General features: G+C 38.9%; 1 protein-coding gene across 1 annotated transcript; it reads right to left on the reverse strand.

Moving 5' to 3' along the window:
• Nucleotides 1-2,081: 2,081 nt before the first annotated feature.
• On the reverse strand, nucleotides 2,082-13,660 carry LOC141784470 (uncharacterized). Its single transcript, XM_074662309.1, has 6 exons — nucleotides 13,606-13,660; nucleotides 12,774-13,478; nucleotides 11,697-11,822; nucleotides 6,452-6,796; nucleotides 4,295-4,636; nucleotides 2,082-2,221 (listed from the first exon to the last, which is right to left on the reverse strand). The coding sequence occupies exons 1-6, from the start codon at nucleotides 13,658-13,660 to the stop codon at nucleotides 2,082-2,084; spliced, it is 1,713 nt and encodes a 570-aa protein (XP_074518410.1).
• Nucleotides 13,661-16,893: the final 3,233 nt, after the last annotated feature.

Below are 16,893 nucleotides of genomic sequence, written 5' to 3' on the forward strand. Positions count from 1 at the left end.
CATGTACATTAGGCTTAAATAAATTATCTAGATCTAGATAAAGATATTGCGTGCAACTGCTAAAAGTAATAAAATTGGGTAAATTCAACAAAACATTTTTTTCAGTGTAGGTAGCAGGTACTGGTGAGGAGACGGTTATTATCATTATTTTACAACTTATGACATCACTTAGGTGAGCAGATTCTGAGCAGACTGTGTGTTATCTGATTGAGGTGAACCACTAGGTAAATTTCATGAGAAAAACTAATGAGGAGTGTGTTTTTCACTACATGTCCACACCAAGCCAGGAGGCTTATGTGATGACTTTGTATTTACCTGAGCAAATAAATCATTTCAAAACCAGTCAAATACTCTCTCTTTGTTTTGTTTTTTTATAAGTGGGATGTAGAAAGTTTTCTGCTTAAAGAACAGTTCATTATGTAAAGCTCACCCTGTCATGATTCTAATTTGCATAAACTCTCGTTGTTGTTGCCTTTACTGTTGCTCACTTTTAACTGTGGTTTCTTTATGTTTAACTTGGTGCATGTTTGAAACTCTCCTGTTGCTGATGTCAAAGAGAATGTGACTAGATTGATGTTAAATTCAGAGAAGAGCTCAGGACATCCTGCCTAAACCACACAGACAAACACACAACAGGGTCTGAGAATCCCTTTTTATGTTAACTGAACAGGTTTTCAGAAGCTCTCTTCAAACACCTTTAAGTTTGTGGCAGTGTGGGCGTAAACAACCTAACTGAGCCTCACTGACCTGCATCTAATGTGTTTTTTTGTGTTTGTGTAGTTTACCTCAAGGGAAGTAAGAAGTGTTTGTTCGCTTCACACAGCGGCTCTTTTTTTTAAACGCTGTCTTCAGTCCTCTGCCCGAGCTGCTGCAGGCTGTGGCGAAGAGGCCGCAGGCTTTAGTCTTCCTGTGTTTAAGTCACGACTGAAGTTTCCATCAACGCAAATCTGTTCTCGGTAGGTCACACCTTCTTCACCGCAGGAGTCAAAACAAACGTCAAACACAAGCAGCTTGCTAGTTTGAAGGCTGCAGCCTCAACTCACTTCTGGTCAGAGGAAAGTATTTTTAGACACGAGGGGATTTTTAAAGCTTTACAACTCTTTGTTTGAATCCAGAGCTGAAAAACAAACTGCTACTTGAAAAGTTTTTTTGAACATTTTTTTTTTCTGTGACTGACAGATAAGACTGATTTCCTGCAGTTCCATATAATACATGTTGTTCAGGCCCCTGATCTTAATGCACAGCCCCCATCAGCTGATTACCTTTTCTGCATCTGACTGTCAAATGTTAAAAAGTCACTCCACTCATATTCAAACTGTTTTAATCTGCATCAGTGCTGAGTCAAACCTGTCAAGATACTTTTTAGATCATCTTTTCTGGGGGAGTAACTGATTCAGTGTAAAGCAAATGACATTATGGGTCACCATAGGTCACAACTGAATCAAAGCAGCCATAGCAAGGTCATTCTGTAACATTTCTTGTTGTCTTTCTTAGTTTTAAGCAATTGAACTACATTCAAAATTACGAAAGCTTATGCAAAAAGTTCCTTTATGACTTGCTCTGAAGCATCTTTGGTCAGAAGAAATTTTCAGCTGATTTTCAGAAACATACTTTATTGTACCCATACCTGCTCATACCCATACCCATTTGCTGCAAATCAGACAATTTCTGTTCCAGAGAAGACCAAGCATTTTAAAGAAAGACAATAGCAAACACTGTGCACGCATAAACCTCAGCATGGCTCTGAAAACAAACAACACAACTTCCTGGTTCTACCGACATGATCTTACATCAGAATAAACAACTGAATCTTGACTCTTTCTCTTTTCGAGGTGTCCTGATGGGTGCCTTCCAGGGGCTACAGGCACAGAAGCGTAAATCAGACCATCAACAACCTGTGAGAAACATAACAACAGAATTAGCCAATCAGAGGCAGAGAAATTTTACATTATCTAAAGTGCTGTGAGTACAACGACAAACTCTCACCTGACTGGTTTCAAGGCCCCTCGTTAGATCTGTAAAATGAATCAGTCAGTCAGAGTTTTTGCAGAATGTAACAAAGTTATGATCCTGTCATTCATCTACACACCTGCTTTGTCTTTGCTCCGCCTCTTGCAAAGTTTCCATGAAAGAACGAGTGTCACAACCCCAAGAATAATATTTGACAGGACCAGGGCAATGACAGCTGGACTGGGCTGAACTGGTGTTGTTTCTGTGTTATCTAGAAAAAGATGAACAGCTCTTAATAGAAATGTTACAGAGTAGATCATTAGATGAACAAATAAACTTGGGCTGATGAATGTTGTTGATTGTTAGTTACAACAGACATTATTCAAAGCCAAATCGTTTGATACAATACTTTCCAAAAATATATTATAAGTACTGGTTTGGTCCACTGTTTGTATTAAATGTTGAATAACATGATAGTTCCTGAAAGTGAAGCCACATTGATTGAAGCTCCTCCTGCTGGCTGGCTGTGGAATGAGCCATGAAGCTCACCTCCTTCATAGTTTGTTATTTTCAAGCTCCCTGAATATGTTTGTTTGGGGTCTGACAATGGACACCTGGTAGGGCATTATCCCACTTACACCATGATTACTTGCAAAAAAGTAAATATTACATAAAATATCAATAAGCTAATGTTGTTTTTACCTTCAAAATCTTATTTTTTTTTTACAAGAAGTGGCTGAGTAGACTATTTAATATCTCTTGTTGTGATGCTGATATCTGGCAGATTGGTATGTCTTGATTTACAGCATCAACTTTCAGAACCGCAGACAGCTCCGCTCTTGATGGCTTTAAGTACAGCTTATTGTTCAGCTATCTAGTCTCTAGGGAGCCTGTTTTTAGATCTTATAGCCTAAACTGTATTCTCTCTTTCTACTAGAGCCTGTTGCATTGACTAAATAGCACAAGAAGAAGAACAGAAAACTTGTTGGTGTGTGTGCAAAGTTCGCTGGAGAACTTGACTGTGTGCATTTATGTTGGTTGCTGCTGTATTGTTTGCATGCTAGCCTGTGCACTTTGATGCTGTTTAATAATACAATGTGCTTAAAAACCCATTTTAGCAGCTTTATTAAAATGGCAGTCATAAATTTTGAGCACCCACTAGCGCGAACAGAAATCTGCGCCTGTGTTTCAGAGGATGATGTGAAAATTTTGTTTCAAGTAATCAACGTCCAGATAGTTTCCTAAATATTTTTTATTGCAGGATATTATCCACCATTTACAGTAGTCTTTAAATAAACTGAGTTAAGATAACGTATAAATGTTAACGTATGTTTTGAGTTTCTGTTGCCATGGCTACCAACTAGCATTTGAACCAAAGCAATACTCCAGAGCAATCAGGCTTTTGACTTTCCATTATCACTGTTTAATGTACACCCTACAGCCAGTCAGAATCAAGTATTCACCCAGACCATGGTATTATTAGTTATAACTGATGCCAAGGTATAACCATGGTTTATCTGCTAGGCAAGTATCTGCTAGATGATAACCTAGAGTATAAAAACCTAAGAGTGAAGATGGCTTTCCTGTATATTATAAAATGCTGTTTTTCATTCATTCAAGCAAACTAACTGTACTTGGTGGCGGTGATATTCTTGATATGCATGCTGCAGTGCTGGACTCAGTGTCCCATGCTTTGTCTGGTCTAGTCTTGGTCTCTGCACATCACTTTCTTATATGGAGAAAAAGGTTTGACGTCCTTACATAAAAGAAGAATGGAGCATTTAATTTCTTTCTTTATAACTCACTCAGTGCTTCGAGTGCCCCCCCCCCCCCCCCCCCCCCCCCCCCCCCCCCCCCATGATCTGGGCTACAAAGTCACCTAAAGCTTGACTATTTTATTGATTTTGAAACATTTTAATTGAAACAACGGTGATCGGATGAGCTTGTGCGCGTTTTACTGCTAATTCATCAAGTGACAGGATGTTAACTTGTTTTTGTCTACTGTTTTGTCTTGCTCTCTGTTTGAAACTCTTGGCCATATTTAGACTAAAAGTAGGAACAAAGATCAATAACCATCCAAAACCCAGATCCAAGCTGATAAAGCCTGCAGTTTTAACAGAGGACTTCACCTCTATCCACACCATAGATTTGACCTTTGAATATGAAGGTCAAACCTTGTGTTTGGGTATTTTAGATGTTCAGAATCATAGGTTCAAATTCCTGACAGTCATAGTTTCAAGAATATACATATATTAATGTCTTGTCTAGAAATAATTGTTTTAAGTAGTATTAGAAAGTATTATTATTAGTAGTAGTAGAGTAGTATTTTTTGGTTTTATCTTACTGTGAATATTAATCCTGGTGCCATTGCCGAACAGTATCTGCCCACATGCAGTCAAGACGCAGTGATAGGTTCCATCGTCATCAGAGCTGAGGTTCCTCATGATAAGGTTGTACACACAGGTCGAGTTACTGCCCTCAGTCCCTTCATGAGTCTGGTTCTCACATCTGGATGAGTAAATCATTTGTGGAGCAGAACGAGGAGAGTTTTTCAACCACACAACACTGGTGTGTTCAGCAGCACAGCAGCTAGTGTGAACTGAACAGCTGAGAGTCCCAGATTCTCCTGGCTGGGCTGACAGAGACTCAGGGTGCTGGACGACTGAGTCACTGATCAAGCTTGCACCTGCATGTTTGTAGGTTGAAAAAAAAAAAAAAAAAAAAACTCATTAAAAACATTTACTCCATGTACAGTGTGTGCTGATAGAGAAATTACCCAATCAGATTAAGGTTACTTATGGCTGCAAGCATGTTGGTGTGGTTTCTGGGGTTTCTGCAGTCTCAAGTGGATTCCCAAAGAAGACACACTACCTTTTTCTTTTCATTTTTTTCATTTCCATACAGACGTCATTCCAATGTTTCCATAGCCCTATGTTGCCGGACCCATGTTCCCTCATTTCTACGACATTCTCAAAATTAGGCCTTGTGTTCCTACATTTCCCTTCAACTTGAGCCCTAACCTACGGTGGCCCTGGGAGCTCACAGCGCTGCAGCTTAAGCAAGCACATGCAAAAAGACAAAACATACACAAATTAAGAAAACATCATCATCAATTTGACAACACGGGCCACTGTACTAACCTCCTAAGCAGATATGGAAAAATCTCAGAAATGTGGGGGGGGAAAGGGTTGTAGGTAGGGATGGGTACCTTTTACATTTCAAACAACATGGTACCATTACCTGATACCTAGCAATCAGTGTTGGTGCTCAACAGTACCAATTTTTTGTACTTTTTTGTGTCTTTATGTGGTAATAAACGCTAATATTTTTAATTATAAAATCTCAAAGTTTTTCAATTTTAGACATTTATTCTTCAACTTATAACCTTGCAGTTCTATGTTCATGTCCAGCATGGAGAATCGCCTACTCTCTCACAGTCACAAGGATGGGTTTAGGTACCTTAACATGGTACCTTTAGATTTTACATGAATTGATACTTGGTACGACAGACAGAATTCAGTCAGTAGAACAGAATAGAATAGAATAGAATAGAATAGAATAGAATAGAATATTCTTTTATTGATCCCCCTTGGGGGAAATTTTTTTGCCACAGCAGCTCACGAAAAAAACAAAGTGCAGTAATGCGATAACAATTAAAAATAGAATATGATACTAGAATATAAAATTAGAAATTTGAAGAAATATGAAGAAATAAAGAAATATAGAAAAGTAGAAAAATATTACTATTTACATATTTAAATTGGAGCAAGATATATACAAAGAATGTTTTTTTACAGTGAAAATTTACAATGAGAACTGGTATGGAGTGCACAGGACATGTATTTATTGAATGTTTGATGTCATACTGGTGAGGGTTCAGGTGTGTGTGTTGTAACTACCTTTAAAACCTACCTTTAAAAGTACCTAACTTGGTACCGATTCCTAGCTGTGGGAATATAGGGACACTCGTCACACACATGGGATGACATGCTACAAAGCAGTGGCTTTCTATTTTAAGTTAAAATAACTTAAACTACCCCAAATTCTAAACATTGGTACTATACACATGTAAGATTATATGCTTCAGGGAAAACCAAGACAAGCATAAAACAAATACTAAATTAGTGAACTGTTTGAGAGTGGAACAGGGTATGATCAGTGAATTGGAAGAGGCTCTCCACAGTGTCAGTGCACCAGTTGGACCAACTTAGTTCAGCCTAGATATGCATCTAGCACTGGTACTATGGATAAGTGAGTTAACTTGGGTTATGATGTTAACAGTCATATAAACCTTAACAACTATTTTCTTCTTTGACCAAATCAAGTCATCTTTGGTCATAAAAATAACCAAACAAGACAGTTTTAAGATATTAGTTTGCTTTCAAACATTGAAATCTAATATTGCTGTTATACCTCTATCATTATGTTTCAAAGTTTAGGGTACAGATAAAATTTTTCTACCGTCTAAAAGCTTCAGTTATTAACTACAGAGAATAAATACCTTTCAGCACCAAGAAGGTTCCTGATCCAAACTGAATCTCATTGATGAACTTCACTCCACAGAAGTAAGTTCCTGTGTCCTCCCATGTTGTTGTATTGATGCTCAGATGACTGCCGATGTTATTGAAGGTAATGGAATATCGCTGACTGAATTTATCAACAAACTGATAGTCATTATGTTCAGAATTGAATGTTGCCACAAGCTGCAGTTTCATCCCTGTAGTCATTTTATACCACACTCTCCTTGGCTCCTCACTCTTTATGTGGCATTCAACAGTGGCTGGGTCTCCCAGCTTCACTGTTAGATGGTCAACAGGCTGAGAAATCTCATAAGAAAGTGCCACACCTGAAACATACAGGAAGAATAATTATAACATTAGTGTAAGATAAAAAGAGGAATCCCATTAGTAACTATAAGTAACTTTGTTACTCACTTAAAGTCCAGAGCAGCAAAGCATTCACAAAGACCAGCATCTTCCCGTCTGCCATCTGCTATACCAACACAGCAGTTCTGACTGAAGAAGCAGAAAACGTACTTGAGCGAACACTTGGCTTCATCCGGCCACATCTCTCAGATATGTTTGATTCATCATCCTTATTTGCTGCCTCGTGATAGGCTGCTTAACAGCCAAGCCTTTACCACAGCCTATATTTGCGACACTGTGAGATCAGATCAGTCAGTATGTCAGTCAGTATGTCAGCCAGCAAAAAGGAAAAAAAATGTGGCTTTGTTTGAAAAGTGTTTGTCTTGTCTCTCTGAGAGCCTGGCCCTCCATTTTGATATGTGCATATATATATATATATATATATATATATATATATATATATATATATATATATATATATATATATATATATGAAAATACATATGCAAAACAGACAATTGAAAATGTCAGGCTTAATGTCAACATTTCAAATTATCAGAAAAACGATACTCACAGACACTGGCACTGATAAACACACAGTGTAAGACTTTCAGCAAATTTCAGCCACAGGTGAACGCTGCCAAAGCAGCTCTGCACAGCAATGGGTAAGGATATAGGGGAGCATCAGTGCACTCATATACACACAGGAAGTTGTTCACTGTAACCACATTGAAACATAAGGTGCCTCGCAAAATTTAAAAGCTGTGTGCCCTATGCATGATAGGCCATTAGCGGGGAAAACAGACGGGGGTTCCTCTTATTTACAACTTAATCTGCACCTGTGTCTCTTTCATGGTGTAATTAGTTAACTGGTTGTTTATTTGTAGTCCTGAATGCGGCTAATGGGCTGCTCCTTAACAGAATGTTAGGACTAACGGTCCTAACATTCTGTTAGGAGGTCCAGGAAGTTAGGCCTAAAGCTTTTGGCTCAGCTCTCTGTGCTGATGCTCTGTCTCACTATCAGAGGTACACTGTAAAAAAGAGTAAATATTAAAAAAATAAAGTAAAGAAAACACAAAATTAATATTTTTGGATTACTTAAACTATTTTACCATTAGACATTTATTTATGTTGTGATTACATTTTTTGACCGCGAGTGAGGAGGGAACACAGTAGATATGAGACCCTGCTGAACACTGAGTGGTTTCTTGACAGCCTAGGCTGTCTGTGCTCTGCATGGCTCAGATTGTTGGTTAGTCCTTCATGGTACAGACTGACTTTCTGTGCTCTGCACATGGGAAGGACTGTGTATCTGTGCTTCATAACATGGACTAGTTTTCTATGTTCTGTGTTTAACTGTAAAGCTTTTTTGGTTGACTCTACATCAGTACTATTAGAAGTTATTTTGTTTGGAGCACATTGGCTCATGCTGTCAAACAGAGGCATCTGTTTAGTGGAGCACAGACATTGCGTGCCATACAGCACACAGACAGTAGGTCATTGCCATGCAGTGCACAGACATCCGGTCCATGCCATGCAACAGACAGCCAGTCCATGCAATGCAGTGCACAGACAGCAGGTCAATGCCATGTGGTACACAGACAGCCGGCCTGTGCTACGTAGCACAAAGACAGAAAAGCTATGCCATGCGGCACACAGTCAGCCGGCCCGTGCTGTGCTGTGAAGCACAGAAAAGCAGTCCCCCTTGAGCACCTACAGCCTGCGGCCCCTTGTTCAGCAGGGTCTGATATCCACTGTGTTCCCTCCTCACTCATGGTTACGAAATGTCATCACAACAAAAAATTAATGTCTAAAGTTAAAATGCACTAAAATAGTTAAAGTAACCCAACAATACTTTTTTTCCCCTATTTAACCATAGAAGATTTGATTGCAAACAATTCTGGGTTAACAGGGCAAAAAAAGAACGGATTATTGCAGGAATATCAAAGTCGTGCCACAGAGGACCGAGAGGCTGCAGGTTTTCGTCCCAAAAACTCCACCAGCTGATTTCACTGAATACCTTACCTTCAAGCAGAGGACAGGGACTAATCAGTGAAATCAGCTGGGGGAGTTTTTGGTTGGAAAGAAAACCTGCAGCTTCTTGGCCCTTCATGGCACGACTTTGACACCTGTGGTTTATTGTAACAACGGAACAAACATTGCAACCATGATTGAGAAGGGGCAGCATTTATGGACTACTTTGTGTTTCAGAAGTATTCTAATGACTGGGACTAACCCTTGACATTTCATTTTATGGTAGTTGTTTAAGAAAAAATACATGCTCTCTGTATCATTTCAGTCAAGAATGAAACACTTTACTCTGATCTGGCTTAGGAGTGAAAGTTTAACACCGGGGTATTGGCTGTGCAATATTTAAATCATGCTAATTCAGCAAAGAATAGCTGTTGATTTTAATGGTTTAAAATGTAATTTGTTTGTAATTAACAACAATTTTAAACTGTAAAATTGACAGGTTCTTCTGTAAAACTGTTTACATTTTTACCATATTCTGTATGGTTTTTCTCAGGCAACCACTGCTGCCATTTTTTTTTTTTTACTGTAAACAAAAATCAGGGCTGCATGGTGGCACAACGGTTAGTGCTGCAGCCTCACAGCAAGAAGGCCTGTATGTGTGGAGTTTGCATGTTCTTTCTGTGCATGCGTGGGTTGTCTTTTCAGGCTCTCCGGCTTCCTCCCACAGTCCAAAAACGTGCTCAAAAACATGCTCATCAGGTTAATTGAGCATTCTAAATTGTCTGTAGGTGTTAGTGTGTGAGTGTCAGCCCTGTGATTAACTGGCGACCAGTCCAGGCTGTACCTGCCGCTCACCCAATGACAGCTGGGATAGGCACCAGCCACCTGTGACCCTGAACAGGATAAGTGGTTCAGAAAATAAATGAATGAAAATTAAAAAAAAAAAAAAAAAAAAAAAAAAACTTTTTTTTTTTACAGTGTAGTTTGATGTCTTTTAGTGATTTTTCTTGTCGTATAAGAGTGTGTGACACTTATGACACATTTGTTCATTTGGTGTTTGGTGGAGTAAAGTCACTTTTATTGAGTCTTTTATATGTAATGTTTATCCATAGTGTTACTGTTTCTGAATGTTGTGCTTTTATTGCTTGATTGTTTAATTGTTAAAATTATGTCTTTTATCAAAATAAAGTACTTTGGTAGGCCAGCACTGACAATAGAACGAGGTAACAAGGGAAAGTAAAAACTACACTGGACACGGACACACACGCATGTACACACACAGCAAAAACACAAAAGAAAAAGATGAACAAAACAAAAATAACCACTGACTCGAAGAAACAAACTACATCCACTGGCAAAAAAAAGAGACATATTTCACTTTTTTATTTTTTTTCTAAAGAAAGACCTTATTCTTGCTCTTTCCATCCTCCCTTCCACTCTGAATAAACAGAGGCAGGGCAGGCCTCCAGTCAGGAGGGGGCCCCAGAGAGCTGACTGACAGACCAGTGACAATGGGAGAGATTGCAATGACTGAGTCGTGTGCAGAACTCCCTAAAGGGGCCCCAACCTCACCTCTTGCTCTGGCAGCAAGTCATGGTGCGTCTTACTGAAAAAATGAGGGGTCTTTCAAACAAAGGCAACCAATTAATCTGGAAACAAACAGAAGGAGCAAAAAACAACAATAAAGTGGTAAGCAGCTCCGATAAAAGACACAAAAGGCTAATTAAGTTTGGTACAGCTCAGTCTGTCCTGCTCCTGTTGAGTCCTGCAGTTCAGGACACATGCAGTCAACTTTTACTGAGCTAGCAGGCTGAAAATAAAACCAACTAATGCTTTTCTGTAGCTATCAAATGAAAACTTTGTCTGACTAGACTTGACTGTCAAGCTGAGAATACCCACGTGTGCCTGTTGGTGCTGACTAAGCTTCATCTGTCCTACTGTAGAGTCTCATTTTTGAACTGCAGCCCTCGATGTTTGGCACTGAATAAACCTAGATGGCAGCGAAGGGCTTTTGGATTAAATCAGGGATCTGTTTGGCAGGTTAATGTTACAGTCTTTCGTGAGTGTAATGTATCTCTCCTGTTGTATTGAGTCATAAAAATCATGCAACACTAACAGAATGTTCCACAATCAAACAAATCCACACCCCAGCTCCTGACGTGCAGGGTCAAAGTGAGTTATCTTATCCAAGTCTCAGAGTTGAGTTAACACACTGCTCCAGGAAAATAAAAACTACTGACTTCATTTTTTGTTTTATTCACGTTTTACAGTGACACAATAAAAAAACGTTAAGATTTATTGCTTTACACCCGAGTAAACACATTCATTCCCTCCATCATTGCTGTGTCTTCCTGACCTCCTGGCCTTGTTGACCCGTAACGCAGCATAATGGAGGTTATCTTCTTCCTTGTTACTCTGGAAATTAAAAACAAACAAAAAACTTAAAGTGGAAGTTTAAGTGACATAACTTGTGCAAGGGTAAAACATGGGTAAAATTTGGAGAAAAAGACTTTAAAATTGTATTTCAAAGTAACCTCTGATATGAGTAACACTGGAAAATAAAAGGAAGTAAATCAAGTCCAACTCTTATCATGAATGCTTGAAATACAGAAATAAAAAGAAAACAAGGGAACTATATTTTCTTCTTTTTTTGATGTTCTCTTAAGTTAAAATGATAGAAATGATTCTTAAGTCAATTACAGGAAGTTGAGGTTTAAAGCAGTTATTCTGTCTGATTTGTCTTGACGTGCTAAAACAAACAAAAAATGTATTGAAAAACAAGTACCTGATCAGTCATTGTAGTTGAAGGCAGGGGCTCTGAAAAACAAAAGTAGAGCTGCATTACTCAGATCTGAAGAGTTACAGTGATGCTTTGTTCAGTCAGTGCATGATGAGCACAGCAGTTACCTCTGCGCTGGCGGCTGGTCTGCTTCCACCTCACCATCAGAATGTAAGCCAGGGAGACAGTTAGGATGGTTGTGAACGCCAAAAATGCACTCAAGACATACACCAGGACAAGAGAGTCACCACCATCTGCAAACACACAGACACCAAGAAACACCTTTTTATGGGGCGCTGATTGTAAAGTTACACACACTACAAATGACAACATTTTATTCAATTTAAAAATAATTCATATATATATATATATATATATATATATATATATATATATATATATATATATATATATATATATATATATATACACATATATATATATGATTCAAATTAAATAATTTCATAATATATTGATCACATATTATACACAAATGTTAAATGTATTATCTAAATGTTTTAGATAAATGTCCAGATTCTAAATATTTTGTCAAGATTTCTAAATATTGAGCTATATGCAAATTCACAGTCCTGTCCACCAGAAGCACCACAATTTACAGGAGCTTCAACTGTGCTATCAGAGCAATTTGTAAGTTTCCTTTCTAACAGTTTTCTAACGGTCCATTTAGCCAACTGTGCTTGCCATTGTCAAAATCCTGCTTGGCTATATCTCTTCCTCCAACTTTTATTTTGATGCTTCTGTTAGGCAGGAGTGTGAATTTGCAAATTGGCTAAATATTTCAAAATTGTAGCTAAATAGTAACAAATCATACCTCAAGATTTAGAAATTAAGTGTAAAGTTAAGAAATCTTAGCAAATATTTAGATGCTTACGATATAGAAATCATAGGTAAACATTTAGTCTTACCTTAGAATTTAGAGTTTTAGATAAATATTTAGTATTTAACTAAATGTTTAGAAACAGGACATTTATTTTTAACATTTATATATAACATTAATCATATTGATAAATAATTCAACATTTATATAAAATATGTTACCAATATAGTTCACATTTATTTCTCTGAATCTGCATAAAAAGTGATGTTTTAGAGCTTAATGTAGAGAATTGTTGTTATTTGTGGTGTGGGTAACTTTGCACTTGGGGACACTTTTTTCATTATTTAGATTTTTTTTTTTCACTCACCCTCTAATCCAAGGTGTGTCCTGTTTCCAAATGTCACACGTCCACATGAAGCTACAGCACAGTAGTATGTCCCCACATGAGAGCGATTCACTTTCTGTAACAGCAGGTTGTACACGCAGGTTGGTCGGCTGTGCTCTCTCTGACACTGATCGTTCTTCTCTCTGCTGGTGTAAATGAGTCCTGGTCCAGTTCCCTCAGAGGTTCTGAACCAGTAAACACTTTCTTCTCCATCACATGTCCCAGTTTGGACGGTACAATTCAGAGTCACAGAGCCTCCTGGTTGGATGCTCTCAGGTCCAGACTGATGCACAACAACAGTATCATCCAAAGCTGAGCTCTGCACGCTCAGTAAAACACCTCTAAAGAAGTCAAATGTAATTGAAAAGCTTCCTGCACATAAGTACGTAGCTGTGTCTGAAATGTGTAAATCTGAGATGATCAAGTTGTTTCCATCGTTTTTAGTATCCAGTGTGAAGCGGGGGTTATTCTTCCATTCATCATGGAAAGAAAACTTTTTATTAGCTGCAACGAAGGTAGACAGGAGTCTGGGTTTCTGTCCCAGAGGTTGCTTGTACCAGAAGAACTTTGTCACCATACTTCCTTCAGAGGAACACCTCACAGTTATGTTGTCTCCAACTTTAGCTGAAACAAAACTCCTCTCTCCATGAGCAGATGAGGACGGATGAGTGACTTGAGCAGAGGAGACTAAAGAGACAAAGCAGAGGCAGGTCAGAGCTGATTTTCTAGTCTCTGCATGAAAAACAACTCAAAGCTCTTTCACCTGGAGTAATCTCCCTCTGTGAGAAATCAGAATCATAAAAAGACAACCTACCGCTGCTGTCCAAGATGAAAACTGCCAGATAGAGAAGTAACGTAGGAGATGTCATTGTGATCAGGTTGCTGTGCTGACTGAAGAGTAGCTTGATGCTCGTCCACACTTCATACAGAGGGCTGTCTTTGATTGGACAACGTGAAGTGATACAGCACGCCCTATTATGGAGATGACACGTTGACTGCAACCTAAGGTCTCATTGTACACATCTCTGCATGTTCAACACCACTATGATGATTTTTAACACCCTTAACTTTTATTTTTGAACACCTTCTCTTTACTTTTCAAGTCATAGCTTGTTTTTGTGACTACCGGAGTCTTTATTTTCTGTGGTCATCTTAATTAATACTTGAAATTATGTACTATAATTTTCTCTTTTTATGCACTCAGTTCCTGTGTAAGATCACATGCATGGCAAGGGGCCAGCTATGCTAGTTGAGTAAAATAAATGGAGGTGAAAGACTAAGATTATCAATGCTTACCTTATAATCTCGCCTCCAGTGGAGTGCACAGGGGGGCTTCAACCCCCGCTCTGTGCCCAAATATTGAAAATCACACTTGAGGTCTGCTTAGGAGACAAAATGGTACCAAAGTGCCCTCTTGGAGTCAAATTACGGTAAAATTTCATCCTCTGGACCAAAATGCACCCTAATACGTCAGCTTAGGAGCCACTTGTGCTAACATGTGCTAAAGCGTCTCCTTGGGAGCCAAAACGTAACCAAGTGTCCTCATGGTAATCACAATCATGCTTATGTGCCTGCTTGGGAGTCAAAACATGCGCTGAAGTGCTCTCTTTGCCCACATGCTAAGGTTTCCTCCTGGAAGCCAAAACGTGCGCTAAAGTGCCCTTGTGGTTGTCAAATGGTCCCTAAATAGCCTCTTGGGATCAAAAACACAGAAAACTTCCCTCCTCTGAGCAAAAATGCACCATAATGTGTCGGTTTAGGTGCTAAAACTTGTGCCTAAGCATCCTCTTGGGAGCCAAAATGTAACCAAGTGTCCTCATGGGAATCACATACCCCTTTTCCACCAAGCTGGTTCCAGGGCTGGTTCGGAGTTGGAGCCAGACTTAGCACCTGTTCTTTGGTTTTCCGCAGACTAAGCACCAGTTGCTGGCTCTCAAAACTGGTGCTTGACAAGCACCAACTCAGAAATGAAGGCACTGCGATGTGGAGAACCGGGGGTAAGGTGAACGTGCAGAAAGCAATGTGCCCTGACAACATTCCAGGATGCGTGATCAGGGAACGTGTTGATCAGCTGACCCATGTGCTCACTGATTATCTACAACACCTCACTGAACCAGGCTGTTTCCCCTCTGTGCATCAAGTCAGCCATATTTATTCCAGTGCCCAATAAACCAACCGTCTAAAACCTGAATGATTTTCCTCCTGTCGCACTCTCTCCCACCAACATGAAGTACTCACCACCTGAGCCTGGAGCACCAACAGAACCCAGTCTGTGTGGGCGGAAAACAGCACCTCCAGTGTCATCACCTTGGACAATGGCTCTCTTCAGGACTGTGTCCCGAACCCCCCTGCTGTTCACCCTGTCGTCCCAGATTCAACACTAATCTACGCTGGCCCTGAAAGCTCACAGCGCTGCAACTTAAGAAAGCCCATGCAAAAAGACAAAACACAAGCAAACTAAGAAAACATCTTCATCAATTTGACAACATATGCGCAGCATTTAGAAAATGCACTGCAAAGACCACAATTCAACAGAAGTGTTTCCAGAGGACACTTGAAAGTGACGCACAAGTCCCGACAAGCTTGTTGTTGCGATGAATTTTCAGTCACAGCCAAATGTTTGTTGTCAAGTCATTCAAAAATTTTCATTTTCATTGTTTCTGTGTGGTTAATGTAAAAGTTATGTTAATGTTTTTGATTGTGGCCTGATTGTTTCGCGCACTGAAGGAGATTACACATGATTGTACATAAATGTCCTTTCCAAAACGAGATGATAGCCTCCTCCAAACCACTGCTGTGTGGTGAAGGAGAGATATAACATGCTGAATGGATTAACAATGAATCTCCTGTGAGGAAGAACATGAACATTAACATCTATTTGTTCAGTGATGAAAGTTAAAATTTTGCTGGAAAAGTTTTATCGATGTATGCTAACCGCCAGCATGTTAATGCAATTTCCAATGTACATTAGCATCAAGCTAGCACCATGTGCTCTCTATTGTTTTGGTAGATTAAGAGAGAATAGATTAAAAATGACTCTTTTGTGTGAGACCATTACACTTGTTTGTGTGTTCAGTGATAAAGTTGAATTGTTTTTAAAGTTTTATTGTTGTACACTCACTGCTAGCATATCAATGCAGTTTCCCTTTGTACATTAGCGTAGCACTAGGGTTTTATATCAGAGCTCCTAATGTACCAAAAACAATATAAAACCTACATCTAGATGTCTAACGTTGAATGTATGGACTAGGAATCTCTTGTCAGAATTATGTATCAGTGGCTCTCAGGGAGATCTCTAGTTGCCCCGTTTTTACCTTATGCTTTTATAAAAGTACAAACACATTAAGTGAGAGGTATATATACATAATTAAACTTACATTTAAATATAATTGACCTGTTTTATTGTTTATCATAAAATAATTACTCTGCTGTTAAGCTGCCTCAGTGTCACACCTCATTTTTCAAATAATACTTTAATTGTTCTTGTTCATCTGAAGGATCCTTGGTGTGGTGAGCAGGTGAATGAAGAACAAGTATGTCCAGTAAACTTGACTCAGACTGAACACTCATCAGGTTTTGTAAAAAATGAACAGTTTGTGAAATGTTTTCATTTTTATTTGCGCAAAACAAATCAAAATGATCAATTATAAAATTAAATTGACTCTGTGATGTGTCAGATAGTTGAGGAACTGTGCTCAGACACGGATCATTTCACATGGCATCACTACAAAGACGTGTATGTGTCAAATTGAACTTTGAAAGAACATTCACGTCTTCATCTGTGAAATCACCCCTCCCCCTCATTCATATATGGTACCTTCCACTCGGCTCACCTCTTCACAATCCAGTGACTGGCTGCAGCTCTGTGTGACAGTTCCTGGTTTTGAAGGTGGAAACAATGCATGGCAGGTCAGGACAGGTGACAAACAAACAAACAGACTTTCACAGTTTACCTATAGAATAAATAACATGTAAAAACATTAGTGTGTGTCTTTGTGGTCTGTGTTATGTGCTATTTGAATTTTGTCAATGGCTTTAACACAAACTGTGGTTGCATGCTAAGCTAATTTTAAGACAGAGTTTGATTTGTAACAATAATCCG

Source organism: Halichoeres trimaculatus, unplaced genomic scaffold (genome assembly GCF_033239565.1).
Source record: "Halichoeres trimaculatus isolate MK-OKI-2021-1 unplaced genomic scaffold, fHalTri1.1 fHalTri1_scaffold_22, whole genome shotgun sequence".
Classification (NCBI taxonomy): Eukaryota; Metazoa; Chordata; class Actinopteri; order Labriformes; family Labridae; genus Halichoeres; species Halichoeres trimaculatus.